A 13,480-nucleotide genomic window follows, 5' to 3' on the forward strand; every position below is an offset into this window, starting at 1 on the left:
CATTCTTTTGCATGTGGGTATCCAGTTGTGCTTTTCGAAGACTGTTCTGTCCCCCATCAAATTGTCTTGCCCCCTTTCAAAAATTAATTAACCATAAATGTGAGGGGTTCTTTCTGGACTCTCAGTTCTGTTCCATGGATCTGTTTGTTCTCAATGCTAGTACCACACTGTCTTGATTACTGCAGCTTTGTAGTAAGTTTCAAAAATCAAGAATTATGAGTCCATGTACTCAGCTTAATCTTTTTAAAGATATTTTTTGCCATTCTGAGTCACTTGCATCCCCACGTGAATTTTAAGATCCTCTTGTCAATTTTTGCAAACTATTTCTTTTAAAAAATATTTACATAAAAAGAATTATACTTTGCTTTTTTATACTCCCCCCCCCCTTTTCATCTTTAAGTCATCTCTCAAGGGTATTCCAAATACAGTGTCCACCAGGAAATAAGAGCTCTGTGCTTCTACATAGAATAACTACTGGAGAAGGATGGCCTCCAAAGATTCCTCTTAATCTAGATGGGTGATTACTTAAGTCCTTCTCATTCTCCTTTCTGAATCACAACAAAGTATGCAGCTCTGTTTCCACTCACTGCTTCACCGTTCTAACCAGGGGTATCTTGGACCCCAACTAACTGATTTGATTCTTCAGGAAAAAAATGAGGTCCTGAAAGTTATCTTTGTGGAGCATTTATGGCTGTGGACTAAAAGAAAGTTCAGCTGCCTCTAAAACAAAACAAAACAAAACAAAACAAAACAAAACAAAACAGTGGTGAGTGGACAGCCCCACTTATGGAGACCCCGTCCGTAAATCTGGGAGCTCTCAGTTGCTCCACACCAATAGGGAAGTTAAAGAAGTCGGAGAAGCTAGCACAGAAAGAGTGGGCTCTCCAGAAGTAGACCTCTTGCTTCACCGTAGTCAAGCATTTCCTCGTCCTCCTCACCCTCACCGCCCCCCACAACGTCGCCTCACTTCTCATTCATTCAGATAAGGTACTAGATGCTACCCAGGGTGAAACCCGTACTTCTGAACAGCCCTACTCCCACTTAGTGTTTCTCTCCAGGCTGGCATTCACCTGGTGCTATACAGCTATGCCAGTTGTTAAAATATTGAAGTACTTTGATGTCAGTGGTTAGAGAAATCCAGTGTCTGAGGGGTTACAGCCTGGCACCAGCAGCAGCTCTCCAGACATCTCCTCCTGGCTCCCAGTTGGCCCTAATTGGTCTCTGCCTGTGCTACAGCAGTTGTTTTATATTTGACTATTGCCTCTGCACACATTTATACAGTGAAAAGGGTTGATAAACTAATCCAATGGTGTCCTTCAGACCCTGCCTTCCCAAGAAGAAAGCTGTTACCCAAAGCCACCTTTCAGGTTTCTGAGAAAAGCCCCCAATTGGTGTGTGGATGGAATTCGGGGCTTCTAAGAACTTGGATAGGAAAGGTTTATTTTTTCACTTCATTTTCACCAAGCCCTCACTAAAACTTAGTATTTGCTTCAGCTAGGGACAAAGACAACAAACCGCACTAGTAGCGACAGCACCCGAAACATTTTCACTAGTAGCAATCACAGATATTTTGTATCACGTTACGGTTGATGAGCATATCTTGAAATGCCATTTACATTCATCACTACTTCTAAATTATAGTAGTGATTAGCCAGCCGCTATATCTTATTTAATACATTAATATAAAAGTGCATGTCACTACGTTATAGATTTGTTCGATATTTTGATTACTGTATTTCAACATAATTGGTTTCCTTTATAACCCTATTTATTTTATATATTTAAAAGCATTATTCTGAAAAGGGGGCTGAAGTCTTCACCAGAAAACAGAGTAGTCCACAGCACAGAAAAGATTAAGGACCCCTAGCATAGACCGGCCGTGTGAGCAGCGTGCAGTTGATGTGCTAGTTATTATCACTGGATATTGGAAGGGGTGTGGTTTTAAGATTTTAAGACTGACATGTATCCAAAGTCATTGATTAAAAAGAAAACATTTTATGACACTATCTGCTCTTAAGAGAAATTCATGTCTGATACCGGTGTTCTTTGTTTACAATGATACCTGAAATCCTGAATAAAGTAATCAAGAAAGGCAAAAGTCCATCTATAGGAACTCTTCTCGACGGTCTCTGTGGTCTCGCTTGACATACTTTCTTAAGTAGGGATTGCTGTTACTCAGGAGAATATAACTAGTCTGGGTGTTATTTATGGTTGTTGTCTGATTTCTTTCCTCATTTTGACATTTTTAAAATTCAGTACTGATACTTCATTGCTACACTAGGAAGCATCACAAAAAATACAGTGTACGTGAATGACCTTCGTGAGAGTGGATTTATAAAATAAATGAATGTTTTTAATTTCAAGATGTTTCATCATTGAAACTACCCCCCAAATTGCAAAGAAGTGTGGCTGTGTGAGGCTTCCTTTTACCAGGCTCCGTGTGCAGGACTTTAGTTTTGGTTGCCTTGACAATTGCAAAGCAGGTAATGAAAGGGCAGAGGATAGGGAAAAGAAGATGGGAGCAACATTTCTCAAACCAGGGTTCTCATTCCCATAGAATCATGTAGACTTCTTCTTGGGAGTTCAAAAGCCCTAAAGCCAGTTTTAAATTGCCTCTGTTCTGATGATACTTTGTTTAAACTTCCTGTAACATACCTAAGATAACACTTTACAATGATAATTTCTCTCGCAGAGATTTTAGCTTCTAAGTCACAAATTGGAATATTTAGGAATATTTTTTGAGATTACCTCTTTCCTTTTTCTTTTACATCATTGAAGGCTGGGAACCACTCTTGGGCAAAGACAAATGGGTTTCCATATTTCTTTAAACCATTGAAGTAACACTTCTCCCCCATTCTGCTCACATTTAAGGAAAGAAAAAGGTAAAGAGTTCAGTACTGCTAAAAAGAGCTAACCAACTACTTAAAAGTAATATTTTGAGGCCCAGTTTTAGTAACAAAGAAAACATGTAGACCTAAACTACTTTGCTATGCATATATATATATATATATATATATATATATACACACACACGCATATATATTGGGGGGCATGTTAATCTGGCATCTTTCCGCATGCTAAATTCAAAAATGTAAATATATTTTAAAAAAGGAAAAAATTGTATTTCTCTTTTGGTGTCTATTTATTGTGTGAAGCTACAGTCGAGCATAACGCACAGGTGGTTTAAAATGCTTCTCTGCCATCTGAGATCTCGGCTTGCCAGGGTATAGATGGGGATGTCACTTCAGGGAATTGGGCTTATTCAGTATGTAAAATGAGGCTGGCATGGGTTCAGAGGTTTTGTCTGTGTCTTTACCCAATTAATGGTTTTTTGCTTCCCCCCCTTTTTTTTAACTTTTTGAAGGCCTTTAAATTTTTCTCTTTTTTTAGGTTTTAATCCGTAGATGCGTAGATTAGAACTACCCGAATATTTCTGTCAATTGCACTAAGCTTCTTAATACCTAGTATTCATAATACATATTTCCTATCAAACCACATCAGAATTATCAATATATAAACCAGAGGTCACTTTAATTCTGTCTGGTATTGAAATAATAGTCTAATTTATAACCTTGTCACAAAGGTTTATTTTCTTTTTTTGGTGAAGATCTACGTTAACTTGATGAATGCATTTTGGATTTGTAATAGTGCAAAAAAAACTAGATTTTATTTTTGCAAATCTGATGTTTTGTGAGCTTTTTTTATTACCAAGTATTTGACATTTAATTCATGATATGGATTGTTTTAAAGAAAGAAAGGAAAAGTGGTTTAGGTAAGGAAGGTATGGTTCAGCACACTATTTATACATAAATATGTGTAGTAAGATGAGTATTATCTCGATAACAATTAATGTAAAGAGAAAATGAACTCTTGGATAAATGACAGGGAAGGAAATAAAATGCAAGCCTAGGTTTGACAGCAGTATCTAGATAATACCGCTCATTTTATTTTTATATATATTTTTTCTTAAGTGTGAGTTTTGTGAGCATTTAGGATCATAATGTCTGCCTTTTTGATCCACTGTGTTACTGTATCTAATTTTAATGAAGAGGGCAGTATGTGGCAATAAGAAACAGAAATAGTGAGACCTTTGTGGACCCTCTAGCAATCAGTGAATATCAGATCGCAAATTTCCCCAGCTTTAATTACAGGCAAAAGAAAAGATAAAATTAGCATTTTAATATAGAAATATCTTAGGCTTTAGGAGAATTATGATAAATCTAATGTTGCCTAGCGAACCAAAGAGGGAATATTACAACAAACTGTCTCCTTAGGAATATTTGTTTAAATAAAGGCAACAATACTTCATCCTTATCTTTTTTTGGATAATTATCACTATTTCAGGCTGTTCTTTGTTCCAGGTTTAAAATACCTTTAGTTAAAAAAAAAAAAAGTAATTGGCAGTGTTTGTTTTCTATAAAACTACAAGAAGGGAAAAATTCTGTTTGCTTGGCACTAACAGGATAATTTCAGGGGGAGCTTTTGCTCTTCGGCTCCAGTTCACTGGTGCCGTGGCATCCCTGTTCTTGGAAGCATTTGGGTTATCTCGTTTCACTTACAGCCTACTAAACTAACTCCTCTTCCATGGCTGAGGTTTGCCCACCTGTCTCCCCTAAAACACCTGCAACATATGTTTGCATAACCCTGTAATGCCTTGCCTTTGGGGTCCTAAGAAATTCCCCCAGAGCTTTTTGCTTATAAACAGCTGAGCAATTCGTTTTTCTAATGACGGTTGCTTTTCCCCCAGCATTGAGGCAATAACATATTCACTAAAATAAGAGTCTCATTTTTCATCAAAGAGAAATGTTCGACATATTTTTACAGTGCTGCTTCTCCTCCTGAGCTCTTATTTTTTTCCCCTTTTCTAATCTGGCTGAAAATTAAGAGTTGGTAGCAAGGTAATAGGGGAGTGAAAGCGAAGTAATTCTTCATTTGTCAAATATTTTCTTTTCTTCATGCCAAACATACATTATATTGTAAATATAAGTCAATCTTTTCTATTAAACAAGTGCTACTGGAACTTTATCAGTTTAATTTAATGTAAAAATTGTGATCAATCAATTATAGAAGTGATAATAATTTGGACGTATTGCAGGAGATCGCTTTAATTATTACAACCTTATAAGCTGGTAAGCAACTATGCATTAATACGGTTTTACAATGTTTTTAAATTTATAAATATATGTACTCTTATGCTGAGAAGTAAAATAGCATCATTCCCCACATAGGAGATCCAGTATGCATGAGAGATTTTCCTAAATATGCGTTTTGCTTTTACTTTTTTAAATTTTTTTTTTTAACATTTATTTATTTTTGAGACAGAGAGAGACAGAGCATGAACGGGGGAGAGAGAGGGAGACACAGAATCCGAAACAGGCTCCAGGCTCTGAGCTGTCAGCACAGAGCCCGATGCGCGGCTTGAGCTCACGGACCGCGAGATCATGACCTGAGCCGAAGTCGGACGCTTAACCGACTGAGCCACCCAGGCGCCCCGCGTTTTGCTTTTCAAAAACACGTTTGATAAAAATCCACCCAAATTTATTTGTGATTTCCAGAAGTACAAAGCACCACTTTCTCTACCTACGGTTATCATGAATTTTAAGTTGTCAAACCGTCAGATCTGCTCTCAAAAGTCTGTGTGTCAGTGTTCAGTGTTACCAGAAGATAACCATAGCTTCCATTTCATTGAGTTTTTCTCGAGTGCCCAGCACTGGGCTGTGCGCTTCGCGTTCATCGTCTCATTTGAATCTTACCACAAGTTTGCAGTGAGGGAACTACAGCTAAGAGTGTAACTGGCTCCTCACAGGGGCCCTGCTAGTGGGCAGAGCAGGGGGTCCAAGCAGGGGCCTCACTGACTGCTGATCCCTTGTCTCCCATGCCTGGCAGCCTGTGCCTCTAAAGCAGATGAGTGAGGTTATGTTTACCCTACTTTAACTCCTAGTGGTACATTCATGAATTAGAAGTGGAATCACAAGGGTCACTGCAATTGCTTTTCTTTTGCTCCTTTTGGTTCTAGTGTGTTTGTAAATAGCCAGCCCTATGAAAGGCATTGTGTTGTTCCAAGTTCTGAGAGGAATACTTTACACTCTTTTCCTTCTATAGTCTCCATATAACAATTCAAACGGAGATAGTCATCTTCAAATGAGGATGAGCTCAGTTGAGGGACCGATCTAGAAAGTACTATTTGTAATGACCTTTGTTGGATGAGTTTGATTTCACCAGGCTGAGAACAGGAAAACTGTCATGTAGCATCTTGTAGTTAATTATTCCTGTAGCATCTTTTGGTTACTTGTACTTAGTGTGGGTTAACATTTAAATATTTGTATACTACCACACAAAGTGAGCATCAACTTAAAATACTGAAATATTCATGGGGGGAAGAGTGGCAGAGGGAGGAGGGTGATGTGCTGATCTGTGACTTCCATTATAGATTAGAGCACAGGGGAGTTGTCCACTGTCCAGAAGTCATACTCCGTAAGGGACAGGGTATTTGTTTTACCTGAAATTACATTAAGGAGCAGCTTACTAGCATATAATACAGACCTCAGAAGTGTAGAACGTTAGTTAACTGTAATGGAGAGGTTAGATAGATTCCGATCAGTTTCAGCCCTTACATTCATTGATTGCTGTCCTTTAAGTACTGTTTGTAAATTGATTTTGTAATCATGCCAAATTAACAAAAGCATTTTGGAAATTCACAAGTACAGCATGGGTTGGGTTGGGTTGGGTTTTCGCATATACTTCCTTCTAAGACACTTGTTTCTGCTTCTGTAAGTCATTCTGTCCCAAGGCTTTAAGATGCCTCCCAAAACCCAGCCTGTCTGTAGAATGGGTGGGATTTTCAGCATTCTTCTTCTATTGAAATAAAATAAAATGCTCAAGAGAAAGCTTTAAAAAGAGCTCCAACAGCTTGTTAACAGAGAAGAATTGAGTGAGTGGTACTTGGTAGTTAACTAGCTACAATCTTTTTTTTTTTTTCAACGTTTATTTATTTTTGGGACAGAGAGATACAGAGCATGAACGGGCGAGGGGCAGAGAGAGAGGGAGACACAGAATCGGAAACAGGCTCCAGGCTCCGAGCCATCAGCCCAGAGCCCGACGCGGGGCTCGAACTCCCGGACCGCGAGATCGTGACCTGGCTGAAGTCGGACGCTTAACCGACTGCGCCACCCAGGCGCCCCAACTAGCTACAATCTTGTAGAAGATCTATCTCTAGTCCATCCGGGTTGGTCTAGGAAAGGCATGGTAAACTCAGGGTGAACTGAATTTGTGGTTTCTGCATCTTCACCTGTAATTTAATATAGACTTCCCAGGTAACGGAACGTAATCGGTATTCCTCGTACACAAATCAATGTCAGTTATGATCACCATTTTGCTATCTTTTGCCAAAGAAAAATTCACCAAGAGTGTGTTTCTTTTGTATAATACACATTGATTTGGAAAAGCCTATAATAGTCAAAATCCTGTCTGTATGAAAATACATTTAAAATAATTAGCAATTGTTCCTGCCTGTGCAAAGACATACTATTAAAGCTGTTGACATCACATGTCCTGCACGATGAAAAATTATAACTGTCATGGAGTCCAATCTTTCTTACATACAGAGCTTTATATATGCACAATTCTACTGGCTCATATTTTAGAGGAAAGTCCAGATATTTAAAAATTAAAAATCAGAACTGTTATATTTCTATAAAATTTTATTTGTAAAAAAATCCTTTTAAATATGAAAAGCGAGTATCTCTTTACTTTTAAAATGTTTCAGTTGCATAAAGTTAGAATTATGCTCATTTAATCCGATGCCCCTAAGGAAACCATTGTTATCATTTTGGTAAATAGCTGTGCGGAAGGGTATCATTCCAACATTTCTTGACTTTTTCAAACCTTATTCAGAAGAGACAAAAGGAACTTAATTAAAAGAGAAGAATTACAGGTAGATTGAAGAGCTGTCAGGACTGAATCTTAATGTATAGCAGCGTTTGTGCCCTTTTTATGGTTCATGTCTATACATGTTGATTTTTGTAGCTACACGATTTTTTTTATGTGTATGTCAGACATTTAGTTCTGTGCTGTCCATTACAATAGGCACAAGCCACATGTGGCTATTGAGCACTTGAAGTATAGCTGGTCCAAACTGAGATGTGCTGTAAGTGTGATATATATAGTGGAGTTCAAAGACGGTACAAAAGGAAGAATGTAACAAACCTCAATGATTTTTATACTGATTACATGTTACAATGACAACATTTTGGATATAGCGAATTAAATAAAATACTACATTTAATTAAACTTGTTCCTATTTTTTAATGTGGTTGCTAGAAAATTTTAAATCACATATGAAGCTTGCATTTGTGACCCACGATGTATTTCTGTTGGACAGTCTAGTCCGGATCATCTATCTGTTGACATATTTATGTTTTAGTAATAGCATCATCTTCTCATAAAATCCTGTTCGATAACTTTCAACTATAACCTCTGATTTTATTTTCTTACATTTCAAATGCTGTTTTTCAACATGATCTTTTGATTCTTTTTTTTTTTCTTTTTTTTTTTTCATCCCAGTACAGAGATACTTTAAACTGCCTCTTGCTTTGATACTAGTAAGTCTCCTAGGAATTTAAATAGGCCTCTGTGAAAGCAATACTTGAGCCTCATTCATATGTTCAAGTTAGATCATTATTCCTAATAATGGCTTTAAGTGCTTAGATACATCAGCACTTCGTGTCTTGAATTGCTTGTCATTTCTTTATGAAGATGTTTCAAGAACTTGCTCCATGCAATCCTTTATTTCATTGTTTTCTAGCAAAAAGTAACATAATCTTTTATTAGTTTGTTGTTGGGAGTCGGAAGAAGAAAAGCCTTTTTATTCGCAAAAACAAAATGTATTTCCAGGTAGTGAGAATCTAAAGAGCAAAATGAGTCATGAGTGATAGTCCTGCAAAAGTTATTTTTTTAAATAAATCATGAATGCCCTGGCAATCTGCCAGTAGCTTTAACCTCTATTTTATTTTCCCATTATACTTGGGTCCAGGTTGTCATCAGCTACCATGAGGAAACCTGTGTAATTCCTAGAGAGAGAAAAGTTGCACTGTTAGACTTAATAGTATGGTAGTCATGGAAGCATCAGTCCTCTTCATCAAGGCAATTCAGATTTGATTATTGTAGAACTGTGTTGAATACCAAACCAGTGGAGTAGTAGCTGGAGCTAAATCAAGGGATTGTCATTTTTGTCAGATGATTAGGGCTGACTTGGAAGAGATATGAAAGGGTTGAGCTGTGTAAATATTCTCTTTTCAGCAGAAAAAGAAAAGGTCCATCATGGCCATTAAGATGCAGATTGTTAGCTTGATGAATTTCAAACTATTTAACCTTAGCAATTATACACCCCCGCCTACATACAAGTATATCAGTGCCTTGGGATTATGGCTCCAAGGATTGATATCGAAGTGTATTGGTAATTTTCTATTAAGATGAAATGAAGCCTTTCTTTCTATGTCTAGATAGAGCTCTCAGAGGACAAGGCATGCTCTAGTTCAAAGTCCTACTCATTAACCTGAATTATAAGTTCAGGTAAACCCTGGAACACACTTATTTATAAGTTTTGTCAAACTTTTTAATGAAAAATATATGTAATTTAACATTTTAGAGATGGTATTCGTTTTAATTGATATTAACATAGTAACCGTTTTATAAACTAGAATTTATTTAATTTTTATTTGCCTGTGAGGGACTTGATACATTTAAATAATGGACACATTAAACGGTGGTAATATATTTAAATTGACAAACCTGACCTAATGATTTCAGGACATTTTTGCAATGTTTATGGATAATATCAAATGCCAGAAAGGCCAGCGTATTGCTGTTGGTATGAAAATGTGCATTGGTCAGTTTGATTTTCTATTTTGATGGTACTCTGCTAATATTTCCACTACTTTGGTACTTGTTAAACTCGTAAATAAGAACAGATGACATAGAAATTTCTAACTTTAAAAGAATTGCTGAATTCTAAAATAACACATTCGTTTTTGGAGAAGAAAGACTCGGTGCGCCATCTAGTGGGCATGTTTAGCATTCTGGTTATCAAAAACTAACGGCGATTTTTTTTACTCTTCCTCCAAAAGGCAGCTTTCTTAACACTTTGTATCTCTCAGGCATTAGGCCTAGATTGTTCTTGTGTTACATCTCATATAATTTTTCAGTTTTGTCATAATTTTATCTAGTTGTATTTTGGAAGGTCATATTCAAAGTGATCAGAATCACCAGAAATAAGTTTACTTATCTTGAGTACTGAGAAATGTATAGAATTGTTGAATCATTATATTGTCCATCTGAAACTAATATAACACAGTACATTAAGTATGCTTACAAAAATCTAATGACAGAAATAAATCTTTGTGAACTTTGAGACAGGTAGAAATAAAATCTATAAGATAATTTCAGTGTTTAATCACGACTAAGATCAGTTAAGGTAAACTTCAACAATGAAAGCAAAACCCAAGCATGCTAACTGTTGAACTTTGTTATCATATGTATTCTTTCTACAAAAACAGTTGTCTTTGTTCTTTTATGTCTTAATGTGTAATTTAAATAGCTTTATACATTTAAATTTCTTTTTTCTGTAGAGAAATCCAAGACCAGTGACTTACCAGTTTCATCCAAATTTAGATTATTACAAAGCACGGGGAGCAGACCTCATGAATAAAAGCCGGTAAGTGCCCTTTCTCTGATGAAAGTTACAAGCCACAAAGATATTCTCTGAGATTTTCAGGAATTTTTACACATTTTATGACAATGAATTTAGAGATTTTAGTATAGCAGTGGGCAATGACATCTTTATTAAATAAATCATCTGAGTTTTTTTTTAAGGCATGAGAAAATGTATACATTGATGTCAGTGGTAAGAAGAAAAACAGAAGAGTATTTGTTATAATTTGAAGTTAGGCAACTTCATTTTTCTAACACTAATAAACCTGAATAAATTGCGCCTTTATCTCTTTCCAGATCCTTGCTGTTGATTGAAAAGAGGCAGTTCTATAATATATTTTTAAATTATTTCAGTAACAAAATTAAAATTGGGTTTCCCAACTGTCTTTAGAACTACACAATATGCTTATAAATGCATCTTGTGTGTGCATTTGTGATTACATACATAGAAATTTTAAGGGTCACTGTAGGAATAAAAAAACATTAAAATTCTACTTTTAAAAGAAATTAACATTGGCATAAAGGGTTGATGAACAGTTTTGTTCTTTCATAATACTGTACTCGGATGTCTCAAGAGTTAACTTGTCAAACCAGAACCATCTCAAATTAGAATGTAATTTCAAAGTTTACTCTGGAAGACTAAAATGTTAGTAATGATAAATGCTGCCAAGTTGTCCGAATTTTTTTCCGTAAGCATTTTGCCTATGTGCTAGCTTTTCTTCAGTAGGATTCCAGCAACCTAAATATACATCTATGGAGTAAACACACATAATGTGTTCTGCTCTTACTTGGAGAGTTAAAAAGAAGACATAATTCCTGCCACATAGAAACTCATAGTCCAAGGGGTGAGAAGAAGTTTATGGGAGAGCAGCTAAATTTAAACTTGTGTTCTGACCCCTGTTTTAGTGTTGTGTTATTTTTAAATTACCCATCCTTGATTGAAATCTGTCACATACTTTGATGTACCGTATAACTGTGACCCTGGCTCTATAGCCCATGAGGCTCTTCTCTGAAGCTCTTTTTTGTTCGTTTCATCTGATTCTTGTTTCACTAATAGAAGGCTATTCTCCTTAGTCATTTGTTCATTTAATTTAACAATTTTTATTGCGCGCCAGACTTTCGTTATTCTAGGTGTTGGAGATACTCAGGGAACAAACCAGATAAAACCCCTGCCCTCAGGAATCTTAATAGTCTAGTCACTTGTATTTCTACTCTGTCATGTCAAGTATTTAGTTTTGGTATGTTTAAAAGAACAAGGTATTTTAGGTACTTTCTTCATATAAGATTTTTCTAGCTAGATTCCCTTCTTCTCTCCCCTATCCTCCCCTACCCCAGCACCGCCAGATTAGTTTCCACACAACAGCCAAAGAACTCTCAATTTACAGAAGATTATATTACACCCCAACGTAAACCCCTCCAAAGGCTACCTCTTACTATTGATAATCCAGTCTTCTTCCTGGGCCCGTTTTCTATTTCTGTGACCTCCTCTCCTTTCACTCTCCCCTTGTCTTAACTCCCGTGCTTGCACTTGCTCTGCACCTTTCCTTCCCTCCTGTTTTCTTGCTTCTGCATGATTTGGGGCTCAGCCCAAAGGTCATCTCACAGAGGCCTCTCAGACCTGCCTGTTTTCTTTTTCTCTCCTTCTCAGTAACCCTCTACCCCATTGCCCAGTATCATTTTCATAGGGTTCATAACTCACTGAAGCTGTAGACTTCATTTACATGTGTCACCTGACTCCCCAACTTCCACACTAAAATCTAAGCCTCCTGAAGGCAGGCACGTTGTCTTACCGCTTGAGAGCACTGAGGAGAATGTCAGGCATAAGGAAGTTCCTCAACAAATATTTGTTGTGTGTGTATATACATGTGTTATCTTTTTACGTTTTTTTGATGTCTACCTTTTGTTCCAGAAAAAGAAATGAACTATATACCCTTTCCTTCCCGCCCCCCCCCCCACACTTCATGTTTTATCTTTCTTCTGTTTAGCCTTCTGCCCTTGCATTTTTCCTCTCAAAAGATCAGTTCTGTTTTAGCATTTTCTGGTGAGCACATTGAGATTCTTGTACAAAATATCATTGTGATGACTGGAAGGAAGGCTTTTCACCAGCTCTGTTTTAATTTCAAAGCTTAAAACTGAAATGCAACTAAACGCAAGGTGGTGTGTGAAGAGCACATCACAGATCAGTGGGAAGAATTAATAAATGGTGTTGGGAAACTTGACGAATCTTTTGAAGAGGTATCAACCCATAACCTTATCATACACCAAAACAAATTCCACCAACAAATTCCAGCTAAATCAAAGTATACTCAGGCAAACATCAAGTGTCTATCTGACCTCTAGTTACTAGAAGACTTTTTAATCTTAAACGTAATGGAGGAAAATCACAGTGGGAATGACTGGTGCATTTTACTACGCCACTATTTGTAAGTAGATATCTCAAAAATAAAATAAACTGAATCAAAAGGTAGATGGAAAATGGGAAAAATATTTGTAGTGTAAGTAACTGAAAAACCAATATCATTAACGTATACAGAATCTATTCAGTTCGGTAAGAAACTTCAGATCCCATCTCAGTGGCCATTCTATCTCATGCCATGTTCTGTTGGACCCTCCTTTTCTGTTCATAAATTTTGGAACACCGTCCAGACTTCTGTTCTTCACTGTACTCATTCTCTAGAGGATCACAGCCCAGGTTCATGGCTTTACATACCATTTATGACTGAAGGGTCCTGAATTTATATCTTAGGATGACCTCTTCCTTTGAACTCCAGAT

The 13,480-nt window shown here is 36.8% G+C and overlaps 1 protein-coding gene across 6 annotated transcripts in view; it reads left to right on the forward strand.

Annotated features, from left to right (window-relative positions):
• TBC1D5 (TBC1 domain family member 5) overlaps positions 1 to 13,480 on the forward strand; it is a 583,027-nt gene that overhangs the window by 484,342 nt on the left and 85,205 nt on the right. For all 6 annotated transcript variants that reach the window (XM_047875577.1, XM_047875576.1, XM_047875579.1 and 3 more), the window contains one exon: positions 10,626 to 10,711. In XM_047875577.1, the coding sequence (XP_047731533.1) occupies positions 10,626 to 10,711 (86 nt within the window). The remainder of the gene's footprint in view (positions 1 to 10,625; positions 10,712 to 13,480) is intronic.

This window comes from Prionailurus viverrinus, chromosome C2 (genome assembly GCF_022837055.1).
Source record: "Prionailurus viverrinus isolate Anna chromosome C2, UM_Priviv_1.0, whole genome shotgun sequence".
NCBI lineage: Eukaryota > Metazoa > Chordata > Mammalia > Carnivora > Felidae > Prionailurus > Prionailurus viverrinus.